The 16,601-nt window shown below is 45.3% G+C and overlaps 1 protein-coding gene across 1 annotated transcript in view; it reads left to right on the forward strand.

The window, feature by feature from the left end:
* Myrfl (myelin regulatory factor like) overlaps window positions 1–14,601 on the forward strand; it is a 119,404-nt gene extending 104,803 nt beyond the window's left edge. The window contains exons 20-25 of the mRNA XM_021205470.1: window positions 7,665–7,727; window positions 8,900–8,987; window positions 11,486–11,560; window positions 13,708–13,819; window positions 14,134–14,208; window positions 14,331–14,601. Coding sequence (XP_021061129.1) covers window positions 7,665–7,727; window positions 8,900–8,987; window positions 11,486–11,560; window positions 13,708–13,819; window positions 14,134–14,208; window positions 14,331–14,417 — 500 coding nt within the window. The 3' untranslated portion in view covers window positions 14,418–14,601. The remainder of the gene's footprint in view (window positions 1–7,664; window positions 7,728–8,899; window positions 8,988–11,485; window positions 11,561–13,707; window positions 13,820–14,133; window positions 14,209–14,330) is intronic.
* The last annotated feature ends 2,000 nt before the right edge of the window (window positions 14,602–16,601 follow it).

Raw genomic sequence — 16,601 nt, forward strand, 5'->3', positions numbered from 1 at the left:
AGAGAGAGAGAGACAGACAGACAGACAGACAGACACAGACACAGACACAGACACAGACACAGACACAGACACAGACACAGACACAGACACAGACACAGAGAGACACACAGAGAGAATCTAAATAGCATTTGGAATCCATGTTCTCTTTGTTTTAAATATAAGAACTTTTAGGAGAATAAATGCCCTAAAGAAAATGGTCCCCTGTGCTAATGGCCTCAGCCATGATGGGCAGGGTACATCGACTTCTTGGTATAGGCCTGTTCTGATCACAGAGCAAGAAGGGTATCCCAGAGTCTGTGCTAGAGTTCAGCCTTCAGCCGCTTCACATGTCGTATACATCCCATCTTCCACCACCACGCAGTACGCTTCGGTTGCATATCAGTTTGAATCTCTGCACTCTGGTTTTTAATTTAGTTGGTTGGGAGGTCTCCTCCACCAGCTGTGAAATGCACCCCGAGCTTTTGAATAAAAACCATTCGCTCTGTACAGCAAGCTTGTCGTCAAAGTTGCTGGAAGGGTACTTACAGAATGAGGGCTTGGCCTGTCCGACACAGCGGAACTTAGGGGTTTCTAGTAACCAGCTTTTGAGAACCGAAGAGTCTTGCTTCATAGAAGTGACAAGTTAGGGGCACTTTGTACCGAATTTAAAATTTATTTTCTGCCTTCGAAAAAAATATTTTCATGATTTTAACCTATAAGGTTATGCCTTCTCAACCTCGCCTAAATTTTTTTAACTTCATTATTATCAGGTAAGAGTATATGGGTGTGCATGGTGTGTGTGTGTGTGTGTGTGTGCATGGTGTGTGTGTGTGTGTGTGCATGTGTGCGTGTGTGCATGTGCATGTACAATGCCATAGATGCGTGTAGAGGTGAGAGGACACCGTTATAAAGTCAGGTTTCTCTTTTCTCCTTTATGTGGGCTCTGGGGATGAACGTCCAGGTCACCAGGCTTATGGGGCAGGCAGCCTTACCCACTGAGTCATCTTTCTGGCCTTCAACCTCACCTTCAAAAAATATTTATTTTATTGTTTTGTGTGTATGTGTGTGTGTGTGCCTTTTTCTCTTTCGAGATTTGTATATGTGTGTGTGTCTGTCTGTCTGCCTATATCTGGTCTATGTCTGGTCTGTGTCTAGTCTGGTTCTGTGTCTGTGTCTGTGTCTGTGTTAGTGTCTGGTCTATGTCTGTGTCTGGTCTATGTGTCTGTCTGTGTCAGTGTCTGGTCTATTTCTGTGTCTGTGTCTGTGTTAGTGTCTGGGTATGTCTGTGTCTGGTCTATGTGTCTGTGTCAGTGTCTGGTCTATGTCTGTGTCTGTGTCTGTGTCTGGTCTGTGTCTGTGTCTGTGTCTATGTCTATGTCAGTGTCTGGTCTGTGTCTGTGTCTGTGTCTGTGTCTGTGTCTGTGTCTGTGTCTGTGTCTCTGTCAGTGTCGGTGTCGGTGTCGGTGTCGGTGTCGGTGTCTGTGTCTGTGTCTGTGTCTGTGTCTGTGTCTGTGTCGTCTGTGTCTGTGTCTGGTCTGTGTCTGTGTCGTCTGTGTCTGTNGTGTCTGTGTCTGGTCTGTGTCTGTGTCGTCTGTGTCTGTGTCTGTGTCTGTGTCTGTGTCTGTGTCTGTGTCTGTGTCGGTGTCTGTGTCTGTGTCTGTGTCTGTGTCTGTGTCTCTGTCGGTGTCTGTGTCTGTGTCTCTGTCGGTGTCGGTGTCGGTGTCTGTGTCTGTGTCTGTTCTGTGTCTGTGTCTGTGTCTATGTCGGTGTCTGGTCTGTGTCTGTGTCTGTGTCTGTGTCTGGTCTGTGTCTGTGTCGTCTGTGTCTGTGTCTGTGTCAGTGTCTCAGTGTCAGTGTCTCAGTGTCAGTGTCTCAGTGTCAGTGTCTCAGTGTCAGTGTCTCAGTGTCTCAGTGTCTCAGTGTGTCAGTGTGTCAGTGTGTCAGTGTGTCAGTGTGTCAGTGTGTCAGTGTGTCAGTGTGTCAGTGTGTCAGTGTGTCAGTGTCAGTGTCAGTGTCAGTGTCTGTGTCAGTGTCTGTGTCTGTGTCTGTGTCTGTGTCTGTGTCTGTGTCTGTGTCTGTGTCTGTGTCTGTGTCTGTGTCTGGTCTATGTCTGTGTCTGTACCTGGTCTGTGTCTGTGTCTGTACCTGGTCTGGTCTGTGTCTGTGTCTGTTTCTGTTTCTGTTTCTGGTCTGTGTCTGTGTCTGTGTCTATGTCTGTGTTTGTACCTGGTCTGTGTCTGTACCTGGTCTGTCTCTGGTCTGTGTCTGTGTCGGTGTCTGGTCTGGGTTTGTGTCTCTGCATTTCAGAGTACACATTAGTATATATTTGTACTTTGTATACATAAATCCAAATGTCCATGGCAGCTAGAAGAGGACAATGGATCCCTTGGAGCTGGAGTTACAGGTGGTTGTGGGCTGCCTGACACAGATGCTGTGAGCCACACTTGGATCCTCTTCAAGAAGAGAGGTACAAGCTCTTAACTGCAGAGCTCTAGCCTCACTTTGAAATTACTGCTTTAAAAAATGCTTTATCAGGGCATGGTAGCACATACCCAGAATCCCTCCAGTTAGGAAGATCAGCAGCTCTGTGCTGATGGCAGTTCTGTAGGAGACCTTGTCTCAACACACAGAGACACACACACGCGCACACATACACACACACACACACACACACACACACACATACACACACACGAGTAAGAACAGTGTCTCCCAAGGCAATCCATCTTATTTATGGGGTTCTCTTTCTTCAAGAACCTATAAACACAGTTCTGTGGTGTTGAAGTGAGTCTGTAGTGTTCTTGCCAGAATCTACAGTGAGCTCCTTCCCTTGTAAGCTCAGCAAGGGAGCAGAACAGAAGGCAGGGGACAAAGAGACAACACAGAGAAGTTCCAGTTTCTATTTCTCTTTAGGTCTCATTTGCCTGTGAACCTGCAGCTGTCTGTGGAAGCACTCTTAAGTGGATCTATGAGCAGCAGACAAGCACCTCAAAGTTATTGTTGGAACAGCTTGAGTCTAAGAAATCTGGAAGCCCTAGGGAAAGCATAAGTATTTATGTACTAAAGAAAATGAATATTCAGTTTTCTTGAAATTTCTCATATCTCAAGAGCCAATAATGGAATGCATCATTTTGGGCTATGTGCTCAGACACTTGTGTACAGCATCCTCACTCCTCTGTGCTCAGACACTTATGCACAGCATCCTCACTCCTGTGTGCTCAGACTCTTGAGTACAGCATCCTCATTCCTGTGTGCTCAGACAGTTGTGTACAGCATCCTCACCCCTGTGTGCTCAGACACTTGTGTATAGCATCCTCACTCCTGTGTGCTCATACACTTGTGTACAGCATCCTTATTCCTGTGTGCTGAGAAACACAGTCTCTCAAATCTGTTTTTAGCATCCTTCAAGTCCTATCCTGGGAGTTTTCTTCTGAGTAACTGGTTAAATAACTGGCTTTTCTTTTTCATTTCCTTCCTCTTTCCCTTCTATTCTTCTGCAAATCTTTGCAGAATACCACAGGGAGCCAGCTCTGCCTGTCCACTGAACCACAAACATAGACAAGTTCATTTTGAAGGTATTCACAGTCAGGGAGCAATGGGCAAGCAAGCCCTTCCACCTAGTGTATGATGGAAAGGCCTCATTATTCTGGCCTAAGAGAGGCAGGTCACCATGGCAGCAGGGATGTATTTAGGAGAGGCTGTTCACCTCTTAGCAGTGAGGAGATACGAGATAAAGAGAGGAGCTCCCAGTCTATTGAATGATGCTGTCTACACTCAGGGCAGGGCTTTCCCTAGCAGTCGCTGCCCCACATAGGAGCCATCTTTGAAATGACCCTACGGACACACCCACAAGTGTACTATACCAATCTCCTAGGCTATGGCTTCTTTTCTACCCAGCATCCTTCTTGTCTGAGAAATTTCAAGTGACCCTAGGTATATAAACATATTAAATAGTCACAAAACATTTACTGATAAATATGTGTTTCGAGAAATTCATTCACAATAAGCGTTGATGTTCATATCATACTGATAACAAGTCATACATTTATTTTTAAAACATTAGGTGGCTCACAACCACCTTTAACTCCAGTTCTGGGGGATTTGTCACCTTCCTCGGCCATTCACATACAGGATAGGGCATACATACTCTCAGGCACATACAAAGAAAAGAAAAGAAAAGAAAAGAAAAGAAAAGAAAAAGGAAAGGAAAAGAAATATTTTTTAAAAAAGAATCAGATCTTGGGACTCCATTAATTTTTTGGAAGTGAATAACGTTTTGATTTTCTTATCCCTGGGGCTGACAATATCTCTGTATAGACATGTAATACATAGTTGCAGACTCCCTTGACCATGTCTCTCATAGACACTTGGTACATAATTGTAAACCTATGTTTAAGGACATTTTAGAAACTGTCAGAAATTCTTCCCTAATCCTGAGCCCGGGATTTATTTAATGACTTTTTATGAAACTCAAGCCAGCAACCCAAATAATAGTCTTTAAAATCTAACATTCTAACACAGTCTACACCAAAAGGTATATTCACAGGATATCTTCACGCTGAGAAACAATGGTAGGAATCTATTGAAAATCTTTGCTTGCCGGGCTGTGGTGGTGCACGCCTTTAATCCCAGCACTCGGGAGGCAGAGGCAGAGGCAGGAGGATTTCTGAGTTCGAGGCCAGCCTGGTCTACAGAGTGAGTTCCAGGACGGCCAGGGATACACAGAGAAACTCTGCCCTGAAAAACCTGAAAGAGAGAGGGAGAGGGGGAGGGAGAGAGAGAGAGAGAGAGAGAGAGAGAGAGAGAGAGAGAGAGAGAGAGAAGTCTTTGCTTCCTGCTTCCTTTTATGGAATGGTGTGTTTCTATAAGAGCAGAAAGCTTTGCAGTCAAATGAAAACATCACAGCAGACTATAGTCTTGAGTGTGAGCAGAGGGAGCCACGGCCATGTGAGTTGGCGTTGGGTAGTGACAAAGCATCATGGGATATTCAGAACCAGCGCTGCAGTGGGGGAGCATGATGGAGTGACATTGAGTGAGCCTAGTGAGCCTCAAACGCCCAGAATCCAGCAAGCATGTGATTTTCAATTAATTTTTGGTTGTTGTGCACTCAGAGCTCTTTATATTATTGACAAACATTTTTACAACCGTCACACTCATTTATGTGACCCCCCCCCATGAAGTCACAGTTTAAGAATCTATGGCTGATTCATTTCTCAGTGGGACTGAGTGGACAGCCAAGGTTACCCAGCACACTACTAAGTGACTGCTCTCAACATCTAATTTTTAAAAGGTTTATTTGGGGCTGGGGAATGGTGCTGATGTTAAGAGCACTTGTTGCACTTCCTGAGGACCCAGGTTCGGTTCCCAGCATCCAGATGTTGACACGCAACCATCTGGAACTCTGATTCCAGGTGATCCATTGTCCTCTTCTGACCTCTTCAGGCACGGGCATGCACATGGTATACATACAGACACATGCAGGCAAACCCTCATACACATAAGGAATCTAAACAACTTTTAAATAATAAAAAAGTTAAAATATTTGTCGTGTACAGCCCTGACACCTGAACAGTTGCCTCTGTTGCTTTGGAAATGCCACTTTTCTACTGCAGGCATAGTGACTGCCTTGGCTCTGTCCCCACCCCTGTAATCCTGTCTTCAGATGGCTGGGTCTCCCAACCCCTGTCTTACAGTTTAGACTCAGTTGTTTTTCTCCATGAATTTTGTTTTGTGTGATTCTAGAATGGCAGAATGGTGGTGCAGAGAACCAGACAGCCTGGATGGCAAGCCCTTGTACTATTCTTTATCCTTTGTACTCACCTGCCCTATCCCTTATTCTCTGTTACTTATCCCCTGTATTCATCTGCCAAGAAGGGACAGCCATCCTACTGGGCTGTCATTGGGTGGTCAGAACAATATCTAAGAGAAAATAATCAGTGAGAAGTTGGTATAGACATCATTATTATCCTTCACTGCAAATATATATCATATATTATATATATGATTGATATGGATATATATTATATATACTATATATAACATATAAATGTGCATATATATATATATATATATATATATATATATATATATATATATATCCAAGTTATTAATAGCCAGGAAGGAGCACCCAGTCCATTGTATAGTCTTGCTCATCTTCAGGCACCTCCAATGCTCTTTATATGAAGGTTAATATTCATCATGCCTCTGTATAGTTTGTTTCTATTTAGTTTCCATCATTTTCACTCACTCTAACCACGCACTTTGAGCCATGCTATCTCATTTAATAGGATCTATTATGTAGGAGAGGGGCCATGGAATGGGCAAGGTAGATAAAGCCAACGGGAACCCCTTACCCCTAACTCCACGAGCTCAGGGATTCCCAGCAGACTGTTCCCCAACTTCTCGCCTCACTTTCCTCTGAGTTCCCAGGTTTGGTCAGAAGTCAGATTCCAACATACACATGGTTGCTTCACCCTCGTTCCTGGATTCGGGAATGTTTGTAATGATTTTTGGTTTTACCCAGAAATAAAGGAAATCTGATCCACAGCAAGCGCGTAGCGGCCAGGCTTGGGCTGGGCGCGGCTGGTGCCTTTGGGGCTCGTTCTCACCCAAGTAGAACTGGCATCAAAACACGTGACCAGGAAGAGCGATGACAACCCACTGAAAGGACGCTTAGGCCTGTCCCAGGAGTTACGAGTCCTCTGTCACTGGCTGTGTTCACACACCCACACCCTCTAATGACATGTGTCCATTGTTTAAATATTGCATAAACCATGCTGAGGGTGACCCTGAGGGACCTGGGTCTGACAGCTTTTGTTAGCAACATTTTTGACTCAGGATCTAGATGAGAAATAAAACTACCACTAGCTTCTCATCAATCAGAGAACAATGCTTCCCTAATACGATCTAGGCTGACCCAGGAGCTATAGAGGGCCCATAGAGCAATAGGAATAAAACCAAATTCAAAGTTAAGGGATAACCCAGAGGCGCTATGCTTTGGGCATCGGGGCTGATGTGAATCACTGACTGGAGAACACGTGCTTCGGCACTGGGAGGGGGTAGCTGTGAGCTTTGGGGACGTCTAGGATGATGGTGTGGTCTTCTCAGGCTGCCATGACACAATCCCAGGGACTGGGTGTTGTAAACAACAGACATTTGTTGGGGAGGGTGACAGTTTTGGAAGCTAGAAGTCCAAGATCTTGGTGTTAACAAATCTGGCTCCTTTGGAGGTCTCCCCTTTGCCTGCAGAAGGCCACCTTCTCGCTAGGTCCACAAATGGTATTTTCTTTGCTCCTGCGTACGTGCCCGAAGCCACCCCGGTGTCTCCCTGTAATCTCCTGCCCTGACAAGGACAGCTGTCAGATAGGACTAGCGGTCATCTAAACAGCCTCGAATCCTCTTGATCACCTCTTTAAAGGCCATATCTCCACACAGAGAGGCATTCTGAGGAGGAAAGTGTTGGGGTCTCAACATGTGTTGGGGTGTGTGCGACTTTCCTCGTAACAGATGACAGCATCTTGGGTGAGGGCAAGAATAAACTAGATTGAGAAGAAACGGGAGAGGTGTGGGTAAGGGCTACAGCGGGAGAGGGAGAGGGTGGGGATGTATTCAGCTCTCAGCTCAGTCAACTTCCCATCATCCTGAAGGAGGAGCCTTCCTGACTGACAGATGTTTTTATTCTTCAGAAGACAAAAGCAAATCGTTCCTGACAAGCAGTGCGCTTCTCAGCCCAGCCTGGGAGAGTGACTGTAAGTTAACATTTTCTTTTGGACACTCCTTTTGCCCTCTGAGACTAGGCAGCACCACAGCCTTAGGAGCGTTAGTGGGGTAAGAAACAGGAACGACATGACAGCCATCCTACCTGCCACCCCCTCCTGTCACCCACCACCACACAGGCAGACAGGCAGACACTTACACACAGTTACACAAGCACACACACATAGACACACAGACACACACAGATACACAAACATACAAACACACAGGCACACATACAGACAGACACACACATGGACATACACATACATACACAGATACACAAACATACAAATACAGACACACAGACACACATAATACACAAACATACAAACACACAGACACATGCAGACAGACACATATATGGACATATGCAGACACATATATAGACACAAACAGACACACTGGACCTATATAGACACACAGATAGACACACAGAGACATACACAGATACACAAACACATACATACATGTACAGATACACACACACACATCCATACAGAGATACACATAGACACACAGTCACACATACACACACATCATACACATACAGATACATACATACATACATACATACATACATACATACATACATACATACATATATACACACACACACATCCACTGTGGATACCCTGGTGGCCATGTCCCACGATCCTTGTCAGCCTGAGCATTAATGAGGCATTCAGGATGGTCACCTGCATCAGATAAGGTGCGGTTAAGTTCCAGGATTTTATAACATCTTTGAAGTTCCTGCCTTCCTCTTTTGTTCTGACTGTATTTTTAGTTCATTTTTCTATTTCCCGAAGCAGATTGTGTGTCACATCGTATGCCCTATCTCTAGTAAATTCCAATTTAGCAGAACTTCTGTAGTCCAGAAATTCTTTTTGGGTGTGATGGCACTGTTTCTAGGAGCCTGGATTTTTATTGACAAATTAAATTTCTTACAATTACTCATCCCCCCCCCCAAACAAGCACAAAAGCCTGGTGCAGGCGGTCCCCTCCTTTTCTCATTTGAGCATGGATGGGATGCATTTCACTGGGACTCTCTTGGTTTACATTCTGCACTTTGGGACCAAGCAGGAACGCAGCACGTTCCCCCTGCATGAGAGTTTATTTCCTTTCCTCTGTTCATCTAATTGCTGTTCTTTTCTCCTTAATCCAGGGATCGACACAACCATAGCTTCCATTCAGATTGTAGAAATCCAGCAAATGATAGACCGTCGGTACTGCAGCAGAATGCTCCACTGCGGGTGGGTAAGCCTCCCACGGTGCCCTGGCTGCCTCTGGGATTTAGTCAGCATTATACTGTTGAGACCAGAATGAAAACCAAAGCTTCATGTTGAAATCCATGTGTGTTGACATCGTTCCTTAAGTCAAAGCACACTGAATACACAGAAGATGAGAGAGTCAGAAATAGTGGGTGTTAGCACATGTCAATAAGCTACAGACCCCATGGTCCTGATCTATCTCCTTGTTTAATGGCTATACCCAAAGCAAAATCCTGGGGAACAGACTGTCCCCAGGGTGCACACAGCAATGCTCTGAGTGGCTAGTTGATTTTAAACACAGGATGGACATGAGCGAGTTGACATTTGTGTAACAACAAAGGGTATTATTTTAATTGCTGTGGAAATCCAGCTCTGCTTAGCGTAGCTTTTATTCTAGGAGGCAAACAATTGCCCAGATACAACATCCATCCTCAGTGTGTGTCACCACACACACACATACACACACACACACACACACACACACACACACACACACACACACGGAGAACCCAACTGACTGTAGCAAGCACAAATGCAAACTGTGGACATTCAGCATGGGAAGTGTTTCTCAATTTGATATGTACCTGTTGGGTACCTAGATGCGAGACGTTCCTTTCAGTTGGAGTTATACATGGGACCTATGGATTTTCAGGCACAGTTCATTTTTCCAACCTAGTAGATTAGACTTCAAGTTGGTGTTCCTACATTGTAAAAATAACATATATTTAAAAATGACTTCTGATGCCTATCTTTATGACCACACTGAACTTTCGCATCAGCACTCAGAAGTCGATGTTATTGTCGCTACTTTGCAGTTCTGTGTGAGCTAATGAGTTTGCTGTAGGTCACACCTTTAGTGAGCATCCCAGACAGATGTTAGCTAGCTACTATGACAGAATGACATCATGAAAATGAATCACATGACTCAGGTCCAAATTCTGGACTCAAGAAAAGTATTTGTCCTCAGACATTCACGTCTCCCTGTAAGATGGGTTAGTATCAGTTACGGAGAAGCAGCGGATTCATGTCTCCCTGTAACATGGGAAGTTACCAAGAAGCAGCAGGTTTGGTTGTTTGTTTGTTTNTTTNTTTNTTTNCGAGACAGGGTTTCTCTATGTAGCCCTGGCTGTCCTGGAACTCACTCTGTAGACCAGGCTGGCCTCGAACTCAGAAATCCGCCTGCCTCTGCCTCCCGAGTGCTGGGATTAAAGGTATGCATCACCACACCCGGCTGAAGCAGCAGATTTTGAAAGGTGCATAATGGGAAGGGAATTCCGTGCATTTAAGCTTCCCAGTTGAGCTATAGGCTCTGATCCTAAGATAGATTTTGTGTGTGTGTTGGAGTGCGGGGGGAGGGAGCAATAATGTTAAGTTTTTCTTCAGCTTTTTTGACATATAATTGACAAGCAAAAATTAAATATATTCCTGATGCATAATGTAATATGCTTTTTTATACTTTAGTATATAGCCCATATACTAAGCTACATTTTTAAAAATGTGGTGATAAGTAAAAATTGTACACATCCAAGTTCACAATATGATGCTCTAATATTCTTTTTTTTTTTTTTTTTGGTTTTTCGAGACAGGGTTTCTCTGTGTAGCCTTGGCTGTCCTGGAACTCACTTTATAGACCAGGCTGGCCTCTAACTCAGAAATCCACCTGCCTCTACCTCCCAAGTGCTAAGATTAAAGGCGTGTGCCACCATGCCCGGCTTTCTAATATTCTTAAATATTGTAAAATGCTTACTTTTCCCAACTCCCCATGTTTTTTCTTTCACATTTTGACAATTAGTTTAGTATCATTTAAAGAGAATCTGAAATGGCTGGCTCTTCCCCCCTTTGTCTGGTTTGTGGTGTTTCTTCATGCCATCCATGGGGAGACCAATCAGAGGGAGGGCTTGATTAAGTACAGACATGCCATTAGATGGAGTTGTTCATCACAGTAGCAGTCAGTGGGACACCCTCTTCCCTCTGAGCACCTCTGGTTTGGCAGGAGGACCTAGGGATAAGCAAGTCTACCTTACAATTTCCTCCATCCCTGAATGGTAATCAGGACCATCATAATTATAACCGATTTGGGTTCTAAATATACTCATCTCCTGCTAAAATTCTTTAAAAGGGAGAATGGTTTATGCTGCGATATCTCATGTGGCCTTTCCAGGAGAATTTTACGTTTACTTTGTTTTCCTCCTGAAATTGTTTCTCTGTGACCAAACTCATTTCCTGTGCATTTGATTCTGTGTATTTTGGTTTGGGATTTGACTTTCCATATTTTATATTAAGGCACATGCCAAGTTCACTCTGACACCGGATAAGTTTGTCTCTAAAAACTACAGACACGGGAGATTAAACTCAACTTTCTAAATTTATCATGTGTCATTTTGCAGTTTACATAGCATGTGGTCTATGTCAAAAAAGAAATCCCTTTGAAGCTTTTGGGGCATATTTTGACTTGTGATTTTATTTTCTTCTAAAATTAGGCCTGGGCACTATAATTATAACATTCCTGTTAATAAGAACACACCCACCAACGTCAAATTCTCTCTGGAAATCAAGTAAGTGTGCGGCTGTAAGAAACAATGGTGCTTTCTCCTTCTCCGAGCAGTTAGTCTGAATGCCGTCATTGTTGAGCGTGTTAGGAGATAAAGTGCTGTCAGTCCGTGTTAACTGATAGACCGTAAAGAGGTGAGATCATCCAGGATCCTTTAGGGAATGGGAGCACTGGGAGCCACACTCCTGTCTGGGGGGAGGTCCCACGACAGCAGTGCAGGGCTCCCTGACCGGCTCATTTGAACTGGGGTTGGAACACCAGTATCAGCATGTCCCCTGGGTGGGAGCTGAGCATCTTGGTGACATTCCATCCCGGTGGGAATACAAATGTCCTTTTGTTTAAGGGCAGGAAAAAAAAAATTGAGCCCAAGTTTTGAGCTGGGCAGACCAGGATTTGAATTCTGTCTGTTACATCCCCATTTTGTGACCTTGCAAGAGACAGTCACTGGCTACCATTTCACCACCTATAAAATGGACGTCACATAATACCATGGCACGTAGAGTCATTATGAGAAATTGTTAACGCCGACAAAATTAATAACTGCCGTTGACTGATCACAGACTACCTATAAGATAGTGCACACATGAATACTGGGACATACAATCGTGCTCTCGTGGAGTGAGTTTCTTCCTAGCTTATGCTTCACAGGTGGGATGCTAGGGAACACAGGTCAGACATGTGTTCTGGGGCTGGAGAGATGGCTCAGTTGATAGAGTGCCTGCATACAAGCACGAGGACGCAAGTTCAATCCCCAGCGCCCACGTGGAAAGCTGGGTGCCGTTCTGCTTGTCTGTAAGCCCAGTGCTGAGGAGTCAGAGCCAGGAGGACTCCTGAGCGCACTGGCTAGCCAGTGTAGCCTTGGGTGAGCTCTGGGCTTTCCTGTCCCCCAAACTAAGGTGGAAAGCGATAGAAGAAGACACCCAACATTGACCTCTGACCTCCACATATGCACACCGTGAACACATAGCACACATACACAACATGTTTTGAATTCACAGCTAGTAAGTGGTGGAAATGGGCTTCATGTGTGGCTCCCAGCCATTCTCTTGCATATTTGTAAGAGGATGTGTGTGTAAAGGCAGTGCCCCTTCCTGACCCACAGGTGGGCACTCAATGAATAATAAGCCTGCTTTATAACTGCAATCCCTCTAAAACTCGCAGATGTTATAATTGAATCATTCTGTAGTTCAGAATTCGGTGTGTGCGCGCGCGCGTGTGTGTGTGTGTGTGTGTGTGTGTGTGTGTGCGCACGCGTGTGCGTGTGTGCGCGTGTGCGTGTGTGTGTGTGTGTGTGTGTGCACGTGTGCGTGTGCGTGTGTGCGCGTGTGCGTGTGCATGTGGTGGTATGGACCAAACCCAAGCATGTCCGGCAAGTGCCTTCCCACTAAGCTTCCTGTCCGTGGCGTGAGTATTTTCCAACAGTGCAGCTCAGTCTGGCCTGGCGACCCTCCAGCGACTACTTCCTGAGCGCCAGGATTCTAGGTGTGTGCTGCCCTATCTGGCTTGTCATCTCATACTTTCAATAATCATAACTTTCAACCCACTTCACTCAAACTTGTGCAAGGAACCTCTCTTGTGAAAGCTTCATTCTGCTTCTCAATCCCAGTCTTAACCCTTGCTCCTGCATCTTCTCTCTTTTTCCCTTCCTCTATCCTCTCCACCTTCTCTGCCTCCTCTGGCTCTGCTCCCCTCTTTGACCATTTGCCACCTCTGTCTCTTCTGTCTCCCCTGGGCTTCATATCCCTTCCCTCTTAGTTTTGCGCGTCAATGAGGTAGTGACACTCAACCCAGCTGCATGCTGTGGTGAGGCAGGCTGAGCAAGCCATAGGGAGCAAGCCAATAAGCAGCTGCACCCCCACCCCCACCCCATGGCCTCTGCATCAGCTCCTGTCTTCAGGTTCCTGCCCTGTTTCAGTTCCTGTCCTGACTTCCATCAGTGATGAACAGCATAGCGGGAACATAAAGCCAAATAAACCCTTTCCTCCCTGAGTTGCTTTGGTCACAGTATCCATCAGAGCAATAATCACCATGACTATGGCACAGCCTCAGGGAGGGTTAGCTCTGTGCCCACCAGTTACTTCATCTTCTTATCAAAATGTAGCCTAGTAAAATCTACTAACTACTTTTGCCCTCTTTCTTCATCTCTTGAAGCACAACAGAGCCACTGATAGTCTTCCAGTGCAAATTCACACTAGGGAATATATGTTTCCACAGTCAACAGGGAAGAACCCAGAGCCATGGAGAAGATGCTCAGATGACACAGGTAATGTTTCCTGGCTCCTTAATGGCATGTCCTGGTTCCAGCAGGTTTAGGACCACAGCCTCTGCTCCCTATTGAGGGAAGGATGCCTGGAACCAAACACCATTGCCTCTTCTTAGCTGACCCTGGCCAACCCGCTTGGCTTGGCATCTTCCTTGCATCCTAAGAGACCGCAGACTGTTCTAGTGACATAGATAAAAAACCATTGTCCTAGAGTCTCTCCTACAGTTGTCAAGGGTGTGTGGCCCTAGCCTGTTCTCCTTCCAACTGAGCTGTAACATGTGACCTGAGATGGGCCTCTCTCCTTCATCTCTTAGGGATACCAGCACATTTGGAGGCTTCCCGTGGCCCGGTTCTCCGACAGCGCGTACCATTTCCGGGTAGCCGCACCAGTAAGCAAGCTTCTTTTCCCCCTCGTTTTCTTTTCAGTAGGAAATTAAACTCTCAGTAGATAACAGAAACACTAATGATAGTTAACTTTCATACTAGTCTTTCTCTTTTCCTGTTCCCACAGGATTTAGCCGACTGTTCTACGGATCCTTTTTTTGCTGGGATTTTCTTCACAGATTACTTCTTTTATTTCTATCGACGTTGTAACTAATTTGTTCAAGTTTGAGGAGGACGTTACTGCAGAAGAGCACTTGGGGGCACAGTTAACAGAAGCTGGTGTTTCCTCTCACAACTTCTTTTACGTCTCTGTCAAGCATGCATGTCATTTTCTGAAGGATCCTTTCATGTTTGGCTTCCAAGGGCTTCTAATGAGGAGAATAAAGTGTTTGCCGGAGACTGAGAAAACACGGTGTTTGATTTTTGTCATGTCCATGAAGGAAACACTTCTCTGGTGGCTCTGAAAACACAGCTTCTCTTATGGGAGAAGCAGAGGGGCCAGAATAAGCCTGTCTTGTCTTACTCTGGCTTATTGCATTTCGAGGCTTTTGAGAAGAAAAAGCCACATTGACTTGGACGCACAAAATACAGAGATTTTATGACAGGGTTAGGGGTGTGTGGAGCTTTCGGAGAGGGTGGATATTGCGTGATGCTGAGCTTGAATTGAGGTAAACTACTGTGTGCATGCAAGTGTGGTATGTGTGTGTATATTTACACATATACATATATGTAAACATTAAAGTATAAATCTGGCTCAATAACAGAATCCTTTGCCACCTTTGATGCATACAGAATTTTCTGTGTGACAATGACAGAAGTCCTATTTCCAGACTGCGCCTTGTGGCGCAGTCCCTTGGATGTCAAGGCCAGTGCCTACCACTGTCTCCTCTCCCTCTTTCTGCCCACTGTCCCCAGGACTCCACACAGTGTGGCATAGCCCCTCGTCTTGGGAACAGGGAATAAAAGGCCATCCTTTGGGGACAACCACGTCCTGATCAGATTCCACCATGATGCTAGCTTTTCGGAAGCTGAGTGCCAGGCCCCGCGTACTGCAGTTCCATGTCACAGGACCGTGGAATGTCAGGGTTCCCTTTATCCACTCCCGTCAGTGGATCAGTGAGAATGAGGCTGTTTGATGTTTTTCAGCAATCAGGAGTAATAACACCTCTATCTCGAGATACCACGAAACACGTGCCGCATGGACATTGATACTGTGACCTTGACAAACTACTGAAGCCTCGATCACTCGGTGGCATTTTGAAATAAACTTCGTAAACCCAAAAAGGAGTTTCACGTAGCGATTGGTTAGGAGCTGAGACTTTGTGGCTGACTGGCTCGCCCTGGAGTCTGAATCCTGGCTTAAGCCATGTCTTCTTAGATATGATCCTTAAGTTCCCTACGTCATCTGAGGAGCGGGTGACTTGGGATATAAGAAAGCCTCAATTAAGATGAAGTAGAGGCAGCAAAGATAGGTTCCTAGGTAAATATGGATTACTCTTGAAGTCCTTGGACACTGTGGACAGATTACATTGGCATTACCGAGGGACAGTAACTAGACACACAAATAATGAAATGTTTTCATCAACCAAACACACACAGGATGCAGGCATGGGTATTATGTCCGCTTAATTTTCCTTTTTGTATTTTGAAAATAGCATACCCCTTGTGCAACGGAGGAGAAGGTAGCTAATTCTTGGGAGCAAACATTTCATGGTTCCCCAGTTTCCTAAACTCACATTCAGAGATGCTTCTCCTTGACTGTGGCATCAGCTCGTCCCCACACACAACTTGGCGCCAGAGTCCCAACATCGTCTTAAGAGACTCACGTGGTGGCCACGGGAGACAGGCCCACTGATTTGACTCTTCTTGTAAAGAAATGTTTGCCTCAGCATAAATCCCATGACTTAGTCAGACCTCTGCATGGCAGACCCCATGGGCAGTTTCCACGTCTACTGTGGCTCAGTAATGCTGACCCTAAGGCAACTTCTATAAAGAGAGTACTGTCTTACATTATTAACTTCCATTTGAAGCTTGAAGCATTGTTTTTTTTTTCCCCACAGAAGATGTACAGGAGAGCGTTCAAAGGCTTGGGAAAGGATTCAACGCAGCCAACAGACTTTTGGTGACCTCTGGCACATCGACATCGGTTATTGGGAGAACAGATGCTGTTGGGAGGTTGTGTGTGTGAAGTGCCTTTCCAGCTGAGAGTTGTTCGCTGGGAACCATGCTGCCTCCAGCCAGGCAGCTTTTTCTCATGCCGGGGGATGATCATCTTTCCACCTGAACATTCCCAGCCGCTAGTAATTAAAACACCCTTAACAGCTTTTCTCAATCTCATTACCCCGTGCTTGTGAGGACAACAGAGGAGTCCTGAAGTGTGTGTGTGTGTGTGTGTGTG

This window comes from Mus pahari, chromosome 9 (genome assembly GCF_900095145.1).
Source record: "Mus pahari chromosome 9, PAHARI_EIJ_v1.1, whole genome shotgun sequence".
NCBI lineage: Eukaryota > Metazoa > Chordata > Mammalia > Rodentia > Muridae > Mus > Mus pahari.